The sequence below is a fragment of the Papio anubis genome, chromosome 4, assembly GCF_008728515.1.
Source record: "Papio anubis isolate 15944 chromosome 4, Panubis1.0, whole genome shotgun sequence".
NCBI lineage: Eukaryota > Metazoa > Chordata > Mammalia > Primates > Cercopithecidae > Papio > Papio anubis.
Genome location: NC_044979.1, coordinates 24307813 through 24324612, shown reverse-complemented (window position 1 = coordinate 24324612; position 16800 = coordinate 24307813). Strand labels below are relative to the sequence as shown.

Below are 16800 nucleotides of genomic sequence, written 5' to 3'. Positions count from 1 at the left end.
TTTTGGTTTTATTGCACAAGTGTGCATCCTTAGATTCTAGTTTAGTCTTGTCTATTTTAAAATAAATAATATATATTTACAGTATCTTTTAATCTACAGGTTCTCCACCCAGCCTTTTCTTTTCTTTACAAGTTCCTGTTAAAGGACTCTGTTTAGACTGTAGCATCTCCCACACTTTGGGTTTTGCCAGTTGCATGCTTATGGTGCCATTCATCATGTTCTTCTGCCCCTGAATTTCCTGCAATTGGCAGCTGGATCCAGAAGTTTGTTCAGACTCAGGATCTGTTCCTTTAGCAAGACAGTAAATAGTGGTATTTATTTTTCATTAAAGGGTAATAACATCTGTTTTTCTCTTTTTGTGATGTTCTTCCAGCAGAAGTTTCCTACACCCGTATGCACCTATAGGGCCATATAGATATCTAGCTCTGAAAAGTAAAAACAAGCTTGTTTTCTGAACAGTTTATCAGGTACTGTTTTCTTTCAGTGACAGGAAGAATTTAACACTAAGAGGATTTGAAGGCAGAAATTCAAAAGAAGCTAGCAGAAGAAATTTCTGACACTTTTGTTACTATATTAGCTGTTGTTCAATACCTAGTTCAATTAATATGTTGAGGATTGAAAACTGATGATTTTGTAATTCTATCATCTCATTTTCTTTTATTAGTTGGAATAATACTATGAAGAGATGCTTCTTTCATCTCTCATCAGTTCTTATAGGATCAGCAGGCTAAATGCTTTTTTCTTTTTTTTTTTTTTTTTTTGAGACAGTCTCTCACTCTGTTGCCCAGGCTGGAGTGCAATGGCACGATCTGGGCTCACTGCAACCTCCACCTCCCAGCTTCAAGTGATTTTCCTGCCTCAGCCTCCTGAGTAGCTGGGACTACAGGTGCCTGCCACCATGCCCAGCTAATTTTTGTATTTTTAGTAAAGATGGGGTTTCACCATATTGGCCAGGCTGGTCTCGAACTCCTGACCTTGTGATGTGCCCACCTTGGCCTCCCAAAGTGCTGGGATTACAGGTGTGAGCCACTATGCCCAGCTAATGCTTTTTTCAAGATAATGAATTGGCTCCCATTTATTCTCTGAAGGTGACCAATTAATTTTAAATTATCATTTATGGTCATTATGATCTTCATTTAAGCATATTTGAAGGATACCACCCACCACATTTTTTATCCTTATTGAAATTCATATTATCTTACCTTTGGCTAATGGAAGCCTGTTCAAGTTAACATCTGTGTCCTTTAACATGCCCTGTGGAGTCTTTCATAGCTGTCTTACTGTCTGTTATGACAAGATAATCCATGCTTTCTTGTACTTTCCCTATCCCAGACCTGGAATCGGTCTTTTCTTCGAGAAATCTTGGTTTCTTTAAGTGAGAAATGGTAGTGCAAGAACACATTGCTATTACCAGGGATGTTCATTACTATTGAGGTGGTTGTCGTTTCTAGGTCTTTTAGGTGGAGAGATAAAATATTTCATGAATTCAGTTAATATTTCCAATTAAAATTCAGGACTTTCAAGATTTTTACTTAAGTTTTTTTTCTATTATGTATTTCTCTTTCTTCTACACTGAGAACCCTGATTCTGAAAGACACAGGAGATGATACAATCTCCCATTAAATTACTCCTTTGATTTATCCCACCTTACACACAGAACAGTCTCAGAATAACAATACTAATACCGCCAGCACCCATTATGAAAACCAAAAAATAGTTAAGAACGTTTTTTACAGATGTTCTCCCCCCATTATTTATGGATTCATAGCTACACTATCAAAGCATAGTCATTGAATACTCTCCTTTTTAACTCTCATTTTACCTTCAAATTATTTTACCTTAGTTCTCAAGTATGTACATGCTTAATACTCATCATTAAACCATAGGTCAACACTGCTCTAGTTTTTTGTTATCTAAGCTTATTCTTCACTAGCTACAAAAAGGATTATGGAAACAATATTTCCTGAGCTCTTGTATATGGATAACAGTGTGTGATACACTTATACTTTACACTGTAATTGTAGTTTTTATCATTACCCTGTTTCCTTATTCTGTTTATTTTGTCAAGGAAGACTGTTGTTTGTGTGTTGAGTCTTCTTTATCTTAAATATTCATCATTTTCTCTTGAGTCCTTTTTTACCTCTATTCATTTCTTTTTTATTTAAAATTTTTTACTCTGCTCACATTCTATTTTTTTAACCATTGTTTGTTGTGTTTATTCACTCTTCTATTTCTTCTAGTTTAGTTTTCGTTTCTAGGGTGGTTTTTTCTCTATTTCTAATTCTTTCCTGAGTTCTGCCACCTAGTTCATGAGTTTTAAAAATTGTATTTTATCTGTTCCTGATGTTTTGTGTCATTTTCTTAATGTTTTTAAGTTTATTCTGAAGTAGTAGATTGCAGATTTTTTTTTTTCTGGTTTTACATGAAAGCTTTCATTGTCAGAGTGTTACTCTCCTCCTTTTTCTCTCACAGTAACTTTGTGTGGGATTCCACTTGATACTGTTTTTTTTGCTCATTTTTATGTGAAATTAGTTTTCTCAGACTTTTGGAAGGGAGCACAATTCCTTCAAATAGCATCAAAATGCATGGCAGCTTTCTTCCTGGGATTTCCTGGCTCTGTTCTCTGTCCCCACCCCTTTGGTCTAGACCTTCTCCTTCTTTTGTTTCTGTTGACTGCGTTCTAATACATTTTTATTCCACTCCCATCACCTTCTCTGAGTGCGGAGCCTGTCTTAGCAGGGAGCCCCAGGTGGTCAGTTTCAAGAATTCACAGTTGGCCCAGCTCCTTTAGAAGTTCCTATGACTTCTTACACTCAAACACTACTGGAGTGGGAACAACCCCTTTTGTGTTTCAGCTGTGGTTCCCAGATTGTCCTGCTTTGCTTTTCAGTGAATATTTTTCAGCTGTCTTGGCGTTCCCCTGTTTCCAGGTCTTTCAGTCATGATGCTGCTTCCTTCAGTTTCCTCCTGCATAGACACGCCATGCAGGTGTTGTGGCTATCCTCTGACTTTCTCCTGCATAGATACTGATACCATGCAGGTGTTGTGGTTATGAAAGCCCCACCTGCATTTTGGGGTTTGAGGAGATACTCTGTCATCTGGTTTTGTTGTATATTTTTTGACATGTTTTTGATTTTGCTATTTAGTTGCTATGTTTATTTTTATGTGGAATTCTAGAAGATCCAAAAAGTATGCTGCCAGTACCACTGTCATCTTCTCAGTTATAATAAAATGTATTACAATAAGGGAAAAAATAAGGGTGGTATAAAATGAAATCACAGTAGTAAATAGTGTACTACTATAAAGTGATTCCCAGCAAAATAATGACAAATTCACGGGAGAGTGAATAACAACAAACACAAAAAATAAAGTAAATTCACAGCAGACTTGGTTAATGTATAGTTATTTTTATAGTAATGTCAAGTTTTTTAGATGTATTCATGGAATTATTTAAACCTGTAGTTTTTAAATGGTGAAATGTAAATCAGGCCTGTTCCTTTCTTCTCTCATTACATCCTCCCCCGACTTTCCCAACACAATTTTCTCTTCATCTTGTTTACATAGAAACACAGAGCTCAGGGAAAGAGTAAAATGATTTTGGTAATGAAATATGCACCTGGGAGTGTGTTCAATGAGCCCATGTTAGCGCTCATGTGTCTTAGTCTCTAAGGAACAATTTCAAAGCTTGACCTAGACTTTTTCAAGCTAGGAACAGTGGACGGCAAATTCTAATCTAGGTTATAAAAAAATGGTAAACATTATTCACTCTTTACATTATCCCTCCCAAATGTATACTGTTGTACATTAAAGTGGTTTATTGAGGTCCTGCTTTGTGCTAAAGTGTGTGTGATGTGTGCAGGGATACAGCAGTGACAAAAGGGATGCTGATCTCTCTGGGATGTGACTTATTTCCAGAGATGTTAGGTGTGTCAGTCTTGGCATCACTACAGATAAGTTATTGTGATGCAAAAATGTTTTTACAATCACATCAACTTAATTCTTAAAAATTGATTTTAAAAAACTTCCCCTAAAGACATGCAAACAAACAATTGAAACTATGCTAGCCCCCAAGGCTAAGACAGGCGATTAACCTGGAGTTGTGGTTTCACCACCTTTAACTATTGGCTATCCTTCCCTTGCATGCTTGTTTGCTGTTATTTCCTGTGAAATTTTAAGTGAATGCCAATTTATAGTGGAGCCTGGTAATGACATAAAACTCAAAATAGCAAGGCTTATTTCAGATGAAGTTACTGGAAGCCAAGATTAATGTATTTTAAGTGTACTTGCTGTTTAAATAAATACCATTATAAATCCTCTTGTAAGTCTTTTATGTAAAACAAATAATCACTTGCTAATTTATCTTTTCTGTAAGTTAAGAACTTTATGTATTAGGTTTGCTTTAAGGGAGGAAATCCAGTACCTGAATAGTTGCGAAATAGGTCATACTCCATCAGGCGATCTTTGTATCAATACATCCTCTGTTATTTATAAAACAACATGCGCTATCTGGGTTTTATTTCCTCCTTTTTTGTTGCCTTTTGCCATCAGACCATAAACCTTTTGAATATAGAGACTATCTTTTATGTATCTGTATCTCCATTAAATGCTTACTAAACAGTGATAGTGATATTTGTGAAATAATGACAGAAAGATCCCCCCGCCCCCATCAATTTTTCCTATTTCAGGATCATAATTAAACTTTGGTGGCTATGTTCATTCAATCAGTTAGCTATTGTATGTGCTGAGATCTGAGAAGACTAAAAAGACCATAATAGTCTGTGCCTTTGAGAAGTTTATAATCTCATTAGAAAGATAAAAATGCACACATAAAATGTGAATTAAAATTGCCATATTATTATGTAGATGTCAAATAGAGTTTATAATATTACAGTCTTTATAAAAAGATTTTAGTTTTATTTATAAAATTTGTTCTTTTCTTTTTCCTGAGCGAATATCAATTGTTTTTTATGCCTGTCTTTTCCCCCCTTTTTCTTTCCACATATTGGTCAATCTCTAGTACAAAAGAGAATTATTATAGATGTTTTAATCGTCTAACATTCTTAATATCAATATAATTCTCTAATGATATTTCTTACCTAGGAAAGAGATTCTATACACAGACAGCATGAGGCAGCCCGGCAAGCTCTAATGGGAAGGATACGCCCTGATCACACACTCCTATTTCAAAGGTAGCAATTTATCACATGAGCAACTTCAGATTGATTTCCTAGTGTTCAAATATATCAAATGAATCCTAAATCATGAACATAAACAGAAACCTCTGTCCTAAAATGGACCCAGTGATTCAGCAGTACACCCAGTTCTAGAAGTTGTATTTCCTTTTCATTTGTATACATTATTAAAAGGCACAATATGCTCATAGCTACTAGAAACTGATGATTTTTTGAAGATTGCTAATAATATTTCTTTGCAAGAAGAAGACGGGTGATTAATCTGGAGTTGTGGCTTCACCACCTTTAACTACCATCTATGCTTTCCCTTGTGTGCTTGTTTCGGTTCTTTTTATTGTTTGTAATTTTAAGTTATCTATTGAGAATCTTTAATCAATATAAATACATTTTTGTTCACTTGTTTGCTGCCATGTCAAAACAGAGTGATTAATTTTCTTGATGTTGGTAGGCTGTCTTTGGATAGTCAGATACAAAACACAGGCTGTGTGATATATGCAAATTTGTATGGGGGGTTTGCGAGAGTGGTGGCCAGGAATGAGACACTGTCTCCCAGAGCAGCTGAAGCTGGGCCTAGGTGACCACTGCCCAGCGGAATGCCAGGCTTGTTCAAACAGCCTGGACAGAGAAACTATGCAATTTTAAATATGAGTTCCAAATGGGTCGTCACAAAGGCAGATAGATACTTTGAATTTGCCTGCATTTATATGCAACTGGGCTGCTTTGCACATAGCAACTCCAGCAAGTCTGAAGAACAGCAGGGTTTATTCACGAAAAATGACTAATGATTCTTTTTCTTTCAAGTCAGTCCGAGGGAACAGACTTGCATACAGCACATATGAGTAGATGAAAAAGGATATTTTATACTAGAGTGTAGTTGAACGTATAATGATAGAATTTTTAGAAATATTTTACTTGGATACCATTTCAAAGCATTCGATTATAAATAAAGTTGGAAAACACCTATTTTTAACTTTTGTAGCAGTTGATATATTGCCAACCCTTGCATAACAAATGGACTAGGATTTATAATAGAGTACATATGAATCTCCAGGAAGATAATTGGCCTATATTAGTACTTTAATGGCTATGGAATATTCACAGCAATGAATATTTACTTAACCTTCAAATTAGAATGTAATGATGCCAATGACTTAGACAAGCTCTGATGTGAATGTTTCTGAGTGAATACATTACATTATTCCACATAGATCTCATTGGCATTTGCATTTATCTGGGATATTTACGTATACATGTGTATACACTTGTAATCATAACAAAATCCTTTGGGTTTTTTTTTTTTTTTTAATTTCCGATTCCAGGGGTCCAGTACCAGTACCTCTCACCAGTGGTCTACACTATTATATAAATTTAGAAGAACTACGGAAAAGTTTTGATCTTTGTGAAGACTATTTTAAACCTCCATTTGGACCATATCCTGAAAAGAGGTGAGTTGAGGTGTTTCATTGGATGGAATTGGCTATTTTCTGCTGGTTAGTTAAAATCATGGTACTCATCTCTAGGCTTCAGAGAAATCCTAAAACTGGGAAGCAGGGTCCTAACTCCCGCTGTAGAATTTGAAGGGAGTAGACCCTGCCCCTCTATGGAGGGCCCAGACATATAACCTAGGTTCATACCATTGGAAGCTTTTATCTGGGACTTTGAATCTTGAGGGAGTGATACAAAGACAGAGGGGCAGTTAGAGATTATTCAAGTCACCAGTAGCAGAAGAACCGAGATTTCAGAGGAAGAGCACAGACATCCATTGTGGTAAGGCAGGCAATGATGTTCTGCTAATCTCTTCCTGTACTGTGATTCAGCTGTGTTCTTGGCTCCAAGCTTACCTTTGTTCCTGCCTCATTTTAAAGCCTGGTTCTCTAGTTTCCATTAATTTCATAAAGTACCCCATAGCCTTCCAATAATTCCCTTTTTAATATTCGTCTTGGCCAAAGAGTGTCTGTATTTGCAACCAACTATTTTGATTAGTATGACGCTGTATTTCAAAATGTTTACCAATGGAAGTCCAATCTATAAAAGGCCATTTCAGGGTCTCAGTGTTCAATATGTCACAGTGTGGCTCAAAAGCTGAACATGTTTAGGCTGAGGGCCCCATACAGACCACAACAGAGCCTCCATCGCTGAGTGTAGTGCTGTGCTTTTGCGAACGTTCTACTACATTTTGTTTCTCCTTCAGTTGCTCCTGCCACTGCAACTGACCATCTCGCTGTAGGTCTTGAAAACAAATTTACACAAAGATCTAGCTGGTTGGGTCAATCGCCGTCTACTACAGGGTGCCTCTCTTGGGTAGCGATCTCTAGCCAGGGCCCTCATAGGTTGCTGGCTGGTCTATAGATTGACTGTCCCTATGCCAGGCACCTATCTTTTAGCCAGTATTCTGTGGTCAGACCAGTGACAGCAAACCAAGTGGAAAACTCTTCAGCAGCAGTCTCTCTGGAGCGTCCAAACACATGGCAATGTAATGGACATACAATGTGACTGGAAGAAAGCTCACCAAAATGTTAACACTGGCTATTTCTCTAGAATTACCAGTTATTTTATTTTTCTTCTTTATCCTTTTTTTCCTATAATGCCTAAATTATTTGCACAGGGATATACATTTTATTTCTGTATCCTAAAAAACTATTTAAAATCCCTAAGAATTTAATGCAATATTCAATAAATGAGAAAGTAAAAATATTTACACCAAAATATTATGTTATTATCTTCTAGTGAATAGATTATGGCCAGTTTTTGTTCTTTTGTTCACCCCCCCACCCCATATTTTCAACAATGAACATTTTTATAATTTTTGAAGCATTAGTATTTCTTTACAAAGTTATTTTAGAAGTCTGTCACAGCAAAGGGATATTTTATGAGGGTGATATATCATAATGAGAATGAAAACTTTTTAAATGAGCAATGCTTTCCTTTATTTCTGAGTTTTATTCTTCTGACACTTGGGGTTTCCTTTCATACATTTGATGATGAAAAATAGCTGTCCCCTCTCAGTGGTCCCCTCTCAGTCTGCACATTTCTCTAGAGATGAGAGACCCTAGCATTATCATTAGTTAATTAGCTTTCTGTAACCATGTTGAAACTGTGATCTCTGAGGATTTGTTTGAGCTCTGAATTGTTAGTCCGGTGAGGTAGGCAGATGGGAATACAGCAAAAAAGAGAAAACAAAGTGGCCTAATGAGCTGCAGTAGGTTTACACATCCTCTCTTCCTGTGGTAAAAGGGGTCAGGCCTGTGGCTCAAGTCGGACACTTCACCTGTGGTCATGCATATGTCTTTTAACTCCACCATTTTCTTTCTTCTGACTTTCAATGAGTATTCATTTAATACTTTGATGCAAAGGAAAAACAATTGTTGAAAGACAGAACTTGCTCTGTGATGACTTTTTTTGGTGTGTGTCTTAAATGCAGACATATTCTTTCCCAAAACATATGTGTTATGGTTTGAGCTGTCCCCCATACTCCCAATTTTATATGTTGGAGTCCTGACCCCCAGGATCTCAGAATGTGACCTTATTTGGAAATAGGGTCACTGCAGATGTAATTTGTTAAGATGAGGTCATATTGGAGTAGGGTGGGCTCTTAAGCCAATAAGGCTGTCCTTGTGAAAAGGAGAAATTTGGACACAGGCACATGCATAGGGAGAATACCTTGTGATGAAGACTCAGATTGGGGTGATGGGCAGAAGCCAAGGAGCACCAAAGCTTGCCAGCAAACCACCAGAAGTGATGAGAGAGGCCCGGAACAATTCTCCCTCACAGACCCTGGAAGGAATCCACCCTGCTGACACCTTGATTTTGGACTTTAGGCCTCCATAACTGTGAGACAATCAATTTCCATTGTTTAAGCCACTCAGTTCATGGTACCTTGTTATGGCAGCCGGAGCAAACTAATACAACCTGTATTAAAAATCCAGTGAAATTTTTCTTGTCAATTCTTTCTGTGTTTCCTTTAACATGCTACATGGTTATATGCTATGTATGTATTTAATTTATATGTTATAAATATAACCTACTATTGTATGCACTATATATCACTTTGGGTTACTGCATTTTTCACTAAAAGGTGGAAGAACATCTTTATGCATCTATCATTTGATAAAAAGCTCTATCCCATAAAACATAAATGCATCTACTGCTGTATTTAGGGGAAAAGACTCAGTCTAGGAATAAATCTAAAGAGAAGATCCCATGCATAGGTTAATAATGACACTTTCCCAATGCAGGAAATAGGGGAGAGATTTGTCCGCTGACTGGAAGAGCCAGACGTTGGCAATATTGGTCTCAGTTTACTCTTCTCTAGAAAGTGCTTCTTGGGCAAGTTCAATTACCCTAGGTGGGAGCAAGAGATTGGGAAGCAAGGTCTCCTAGGAGACTTTGCTCTATCTAAAGGGGGCCTAGGCCTGGTGTGGTGGCTCACACCTCTAATCCCAGTACTTTGAGAAGCCAAGGTGGAAGGATTGGATCATTTGAGCCCAGGAGTTCAAGACCAGCCTAGCAACATAGTGAGACCCTGTTTCTACAAAAAAAAAAAAAAAAAAAATTAGCTGGGCATGGTGGTGTGTGCCTGTAGTCTCAGCTACTCAGGAGGCTGAGGTGGGAGGATGGCTTGAGCACAAGAGGTCAAAGCTGCAGTGAGCCATGATTGCACCATTGCATTCCAGCCTGGGTGACAGACCCAGTCTCAAATAGATAATTAAATTAAATTAAATTAAATTAAAGGGACCTAACATTCTGGTGTAGAATTCCAAAAGCTATTGTCCAACAAAGAGAAGACAGTCCCAAGAACTCAGCCCAAGATGGTAAGACGGACCTCCTCCTTTGAGCAAGCAATTAGACTTCTCTGCCACTTGATAACAAGTAACCGACACTTCTAAGCAGAACCCTTAGGGTGCAGAGAGAATGCCCATCACAGAACATCTCTGTCTGGGAACGTTGGTGCCATGTAGCCCTAGCTGTAGTTGACAGACATCTGAGGTCCGAGTAGTAGGCAGGTGTCTATGCCCAGCAGCATGTGGGCTTTCCAGGAGAGCTGGGTTTGGATTCCCAAGTGCACCAGTGCTGTGGCCTCTGCTTGCCATTCAAACATGATACAGACAAAGTGAGTGGCGCGCATTAGCTGTGTCACCCTCAGTATGCCTATACCACCCCACTCCCTTATCTCCTGGCTCAAGGACAGGCCCAGATGATGGCTAATTGCACTATGTCTTTCAATACTAGAGCCCTGAACTCCTGGGGGCATTTCATTAAGACTGGCTTCTACCCTTTTCATCTCTGCCACAGTCATAATATCATTCTAGTAAATGTAGATGCCTTCATTTAAATGGCAGGCTTTACCTTGTATAGACCCAATTGCATCAGCCTTTCCTGTTGCCAGGTATGAATCTAAGTTAAATGTGGAGTGTGAACAAGTGGAGGTCAACTTGAACTTGATCCTGGAAATGTACTTCTTTGCTGGGATAGGGATCATAATATTGGAACTACAGAAAAGAAAGTATAATCACAGCCACCTGCTAGGTTCTGCAGCGAAAAATTACCTATTAATTTTCAACATTTTAATCAACCTTTGGCCAAATCATGAAAAGACAGAATTATGAATACAAAGCTTAACATAATCAACATTGACAGTGAAAAGCAGACCTGTAATGACAAAGTTTAGGAGGTAGAGGTGGAGGGTCAATTTTATTATCTGTTGTTAATGAAAGAAGAAATGGAGTTTTAAAATATGATACACGAAGATGCAGATCTGACAGATGGAAGAACTGAGAATAGTGATAGAACTATGTAGGGGGAGTGTTATAAAGTGAGTTAAGTTCTTCTGTATCATAGCAGAAATCGTATCTATTAAAAGATATATTTAAAATTGATGTCAGGGTTGGGTGGTATGGCTCACGCCTGTAATCCCAGCATTTTGGGAGGCCAAGGTAGGCAAATCACTTGAGGTCAGGAATTCAAGACCAGCCTGGACAACATGGCAAAAACCCATCTCTACTAAAAATATAAAAATTAGCCAGATGTGGTGGTGCGCACCTGTAGCCCCAGTTACTGAGGGGGCTGAGGCAGGAGAATCAATGAAACCCAGGAGGCAGAGGTTGCAGTGAGCCAGGATGGCGCCACTGCACTCCAGCCTGGGTGACAGACAGAGCCTCTCTGTATAATTTTACTTAATTTTAACTATATATAGAGAGCAGGTTTATTAAAATGTTAATGAGAAGTTTTTGGAGATATGAGAAAAAATTTGTCTAGGTCCAAATCAAATTTAAAAGAAAAACAGCAAGCTTTATACAATACAACAAATGGGTTAATATTCAATATGTAAAAAGTTCAGACAAATTGGTAAGAAAAACAGTATGGTCCTCAACAGATAAATGAGCAAAAGACATACATAGGTCACAAAAGGAGTATGGGGAGGAGCTAATGAATAAATATAAAAAATAATGTTTAATCTTGCTTGTGATTAGAAAGCAATTTTAAATAATATGCCACTTTTTGCTTGTTTAATTAGCATAACTGATTTTTTTAAAATTATTTTTTAAATGGTGCAAAGAGAAAGATACTGCTGGAGAGCCCAGATTTCGTTGGGAGATAAAATTTCACAGTCTTTTGGGGAGCAATTAGGAAGTTTATAGCAAAATCCTAAATAATATATTTACTATTGACCTATTTATCCTGCTTCTGGGAATTGATGCTGTCTTAGACCATTCAGGCTGCTCTAATAAAATACCATAGACTGAGTAGCTGATAGACAACAGACATTTATTTCTCCCAGTTCTGGAAGCTGGAAGTTTAAGATCAAGGTGCTGGCGGATTCAGTGTCTGGTCAGGGCCCACTTTCTGGTTTCCAGATGCCATCTTGTGGCATTGTGTAGATGTGTCCTCTACACAATGGAAGGGGTGAGGGAGCTCTCTGGAGTTTTAAATAAGGGCACTAATCCCACCATGAGGACCCCACCCTCATGACCTAAGCACCTCCTGAAGGCCCTGCCTCCTAATAGCATCACTTTGGGGACGAGAATTTCAACATAGGAATTTGTGGGGATGCAAACATTCAGACCCTAGCAGATACTATTAAATTAACATGTGGAAAATCATCATATACAAAGATATTCATTATGACAGAAAAAAATTAGAAAGAACCTGAATGTCCAAAAATAACAGAATGATCAAATAAAGCATGAAGCATATACTTGATGGGCTGTTATGCAGCAGTTAAAGATCAGGGTTCAGAAAACTGTTGATAACTTAAAATTCACTGAAATTCATTGAAAATGTGCACAATTACATAAAACAAAAAGAGCCAAACTGTAAGAGTGGCTTTCTATGTCTGATTTTCCTTTTTCCTTCTAGTTTTTTGTATTTTCTAAATTGTCTATAATGCATATGATTTAGTTTTATAATGAGAAGCAATTAGTGAACTTTGTTTTTAGAAAATTAATACAGTAGATAAAGATAAGTCAATCTAAAACAACTGAACTGAAGTATGAATGTATATGGGATATGAGAAGCAGAGTTACAAAGCTAGTGGATCTTGTGTAACACTCAACCACATGCCAGTTTCTGTTCTGGGAATGTGACATATGTTATCTCAACACACACATACACACATACACACACACACACTAATTTATAACTACTACACGGCGAGAAAAAAATGCTGTCTTTTTCCTCATTTTAAAAATGTGACAACTGAGGCAAGTTAATTAGTCGGTAAAAGGACTTGAAGCTATCAAGTCTCAGAGCTGAGGTCTGAACCAAAGCCAAAAGGCTCGAATCTTTGTGCTAAGCCACTTGGCTACACTGTTTACAAGGCTTAGAACTTAACTGGAGGAAGAAGACATGTATAGAGAAACACCAATGACACAGGCATGTCTGTGATGAATGAAAGACAATTAGTTCAGACATCTTTTTTGTCCTTCATTATTTTCTACCAGAGGTTTCTTTTCTCTCCCCAAACTACCTCTTATTTGCTAAAGACCCCCAAGATATGCCAGCATCTCCGACAGAGAATTCACATTCTCTGTGGCTTTCTAAAGAAAAATTATTAAACTTTTAAAAATGGGAGGGCCCCACATTTGCATTTCAACTCTATGTCTGAGGGGTTCGCCTACATTTTTACCTGTTTTTTTTTTCTTTTCTTTTTTTTTTTTTTTTTTACATTTCCTGTTAACTAGAAATCTTTCTGTGTGTGCATGGGGGATGAGGGGATCTTTTTATCTGGTCTCAGCATGATTCCTTGCCAAGGTCCTACCAATGGCTGAGGGCGCCCAGTGATGAGACAGCTGGGGAGGTCAAGAGCACAGTCTATAAATACTTCAGTCAGCCACCATTTGGTCCTGGAGTCATTGGCTGGTGAGATCCAGAAACATGGACGGGAACAAGCCCCCTGTGGCCTGTGTCAGAAGAGACACATGTCACTTGGGTTATGGCGCCCTCTTCCCAAGCCCTAGTGGTATAAAACTCCAGGCCTCATGCTTTCCCGCTCCTGCCTTTTCAGTAGTTGATTATCCTATTCCCATCCCCGAACCTTCTCTTTAAAAAGTCTACTTCTGGCCGGGAGCGGTGGTCCATGCCTGTAATTCCAGCACTTTGGGAGGCTGAGGCAGGTGGATCACCTGAGGTCCGGAGTTCGAGAGCAGCCTGACCAACATGGAGAAACCCCATCTCTATTAAAAATACAAAATTAGCCAGGCGTGGTGGTGCATGCCTGTAATCCCAGCTACTTGGGAGGCTGAGGCAGGAGAATCACTTGAAACAGGGAGGCGGAGGTTGCAGTGAACTGAGGTGCACCATTGCACTCCAGCCTGGGCAACAAGAGCAAAACTCTGTCTCCAAAAAAAAAAAAGTCTACTCCTTACCTTTTTCCAATTAGTTTTCCAAGCCAGCATCTTTCTATCATTCCTGAAGTTTACTTTGACTGAAGCATTCTGGAACCATTAAGTTGGAGAAGAGAAGTCTCCCAGTGAGGCCCTTCAGATGTCACAATGGTCCCTCTGCTGAGTGCATTCTCCTTCCTCCCCTCCAGTTTCAACCTCCACCCCACCTTCCCCCTTTTCTAGCTAATTGATCCCACATGTCTTAACTAAAATGGCACTTCCTCAAGGAAAGCTGTCCTGGAATGCCTAATATATCATCTTACAGCATCTGCGTTTTCCTTCATATCTCAGTTTTTGTAAAGCATGTGTGTGATTAGATACACCCCCCAGTCTGTAAGCTGGACAGGGCAGGTCCAGATCTCATGTTCACTGCTATATCCCCTGAACCTCCTCAGTGTTAGAATTGTGAATGAGACTTGATAAATGAGTGACAGAAAAGGGTTAAGAGTGTAAACAATCTTTGGGGTCCCAAGGTGGGAGACGGGGACTGCACTGGTCAGGGAGAGGGGAGAGGATCGTGTCCATCTTTCTGTCAGATGGAATCAAAGCTATCCCCCTTGCTGAGTCAGGGACTACTAATGGCATGACTTCAATGTTCAGTGAGGAAATTTCACTCAGCAAATTTCTCCTGCCTTCTTGCTTAGGCCTGAAATCTGCCATGAGAGCTGCATTCTTTTAAGACTTTGGCCCTTGTTAAAAGGCAGGATTTATCCAAAACATAATGGCTTAAATATCAACCATTTTCTGTGATCAATTTCAGATTCTCCAATGAGAGCAAATATGGCGGGGATGAGGCACAGTGCATAGTGCCTGTAAACAAGGTTCAGCTGCTTGCCAGGGCTTTGCAGGATGAGCTCCCCTGGTAGAGCTGCCTCCCTGGCAGGGAGAGAAGAAACAGGTGAATCCCAAAGGAGAGGAACCTGGCAGTAGGAAGTGTTTTGGCTCAGAAGCAGGGATTTCAGGCACCCAATCATATCTGAATATTATCCTAAAAGTGGAAACGAGTGTGGGGCATAGTGGCTCACACTTGTAATCCCAGTACTTTGGGAGGCCAAGGCTGGCGGATCACCTGAGGTCAGAAGTTCGAGACCAGCCTGGCCAACATGGCGAAACCCCGTCTCTACTAAAAATACAAGAATTAGCCAGGTAATGGTGCAGCCTGTGGTCCCAGCTACTCGGGAGGCCGAGGCAGGAGAATCACTTGAGCCCAGGAGGTGGACGTTGCAGTCAGCCCAGATCGTGCCACTGCCCTCCAGTCTGGGTGACAGAGTAAGACTCTCTCCAAAAAAAAAAAAAAAAAAAAAAAAAAAAAAAAGGAGAGGAAATCACAGTCCCCAAAACCTATACCCAATGTGAGGCCACCTAACATGGTTTTGTTTCTCTATCCTTGATATAGCACTGATTCTAAAATCCTGGAGATGAGGATCTGTGCCTTACTCATCTTGTTTTATACTCCAGCACCTATCATGATGTCTTGCCCTTAGTAGATACTCAGCCATGTCTTGTATAATGGATGAGACATTTATGCTAATGTGTACAGTACCTAATATACTTTAAGATATGTCAGCTGCTAGGTAGCACCTGCTATAGACACTGTTGAAAACTGGCTCAACACAAGGTAACCCAGTGAAGTCATAGGCATAGATCGTGTGGCCATTAGTATTGCATAGTTTGCATCTCAAAAAGATCTTTGATTTTTCATTATTTCAGTGGGAAGGATACCTTGGTTTCCACAAAATGTTCATTGCTTCGGATCTGTCCATGGTCAAAAGAATTGCCTTTCCAGCCTCCAGAGGGGAGCATTTCTTCACACCTAGGATCAGGAACCAGTGACAGTGAGACCGAAGAGACCCTGAAAGGTATGAGTTAGGCCAGGCATCGTGACTCACACGTGTAATCCCAGCACTTTGGGAGGCCAAGGTGGGTGGATCTCCTGACATCAGGAGTTTGAGACCAGCCTGGCCAAAATGGTGAAACCCCGTCCCTACTAAAAGTACAAAAAATAGCCAGGCGTGGTGATGGGTACCTGTAATCCCAGCTACTCGGGAGGCTGAGGCAAGTGAATTGCTTGAACCCAGGAGGTGGAGGCGGAGGTTGCAGTGAGCTGAGATCACACTACTGCACTCCTGGGCAACAAGAGCAAAACTCTGTCTACAAAAAAAAAAAAAAAAAAACAAAACCAAAAGGGGGAAAAAATATATGAGTTGTTTCACATATGGTATTATAAATATAAGTCCATATTATATTTATATATGTTTCCCACTGTCTTTTTATTGATCCCGATTTTTGAAAGTTGAATGAGAGTATTGAGTCAGAATCTCCCTGTAAGGTAGAGTGTTATCTTGTTGCCCACTGTTGAGAAAGGTGGGGGATCCACCCACGGTCACTTAGCTACTTTGAGTAGAAGCTGCTGCACTGTCCACCTGGCCACATTATCTGCGCGGGTCTGGGGCCAGGACCACACGCTCTTTGGAAGAGGTTTTGGTGAGTTAGACTCCATTCAGTGAAGGGGAGGAAAGCTTGGAGGCTTTGCGTTGCAGTCCAGTCTTCACTGTGGCAGTTTGGCAGAATGCTGATGACTTTAGGGTCGAAGGATCTGGCCCAGCCCCCCTTCACCTCCTTTTTCTCCTAGATCCAAACACACATGTGAACGTGCATGTCCAGACAGAGGCAGAAGGGACATTGTATTTTTCTCTCTGGGCTCAGTGGCAGCGTTCACAAATAAC

At 39.5% G+C, this 16800-nt stretch overlaps 1 protein-coding gene across 2 annotated transcripts in view; it reads left to right on the top strand.

The window, feature by feature from the left end:
• LRGUK (leucine rich repeats and guanylate kinase domain containing) overlaps positions 1 to 16800 on the top strand; it is a 129305-nt gene that overhangs the window by 109629 nt on the left and 2876 nt on the right. Inside the window, exons 17-19 of one of the 2 annotated variants that reach the window (XM_021936281.2) lie at positions 5101 to 5189; positions 6512 to 6637; positions 15785 to 15933. In XM_021936281.2, the coding sequence (XP_021791973.1) occupies positions 5101 to 5189; positions 6512 to 6637; positions 15785 to 15933 (364 nt within the window). Of the gene's footprint in view, positions 1 to 5100; positions 5190 to 6511; positions 6638 to 8831; positions 9700 to 15784; positions 15934 to 16800 lie in introns of those variants that run through there. The other variant, XM_021936282.2, reaches the window with a different exon arrangement.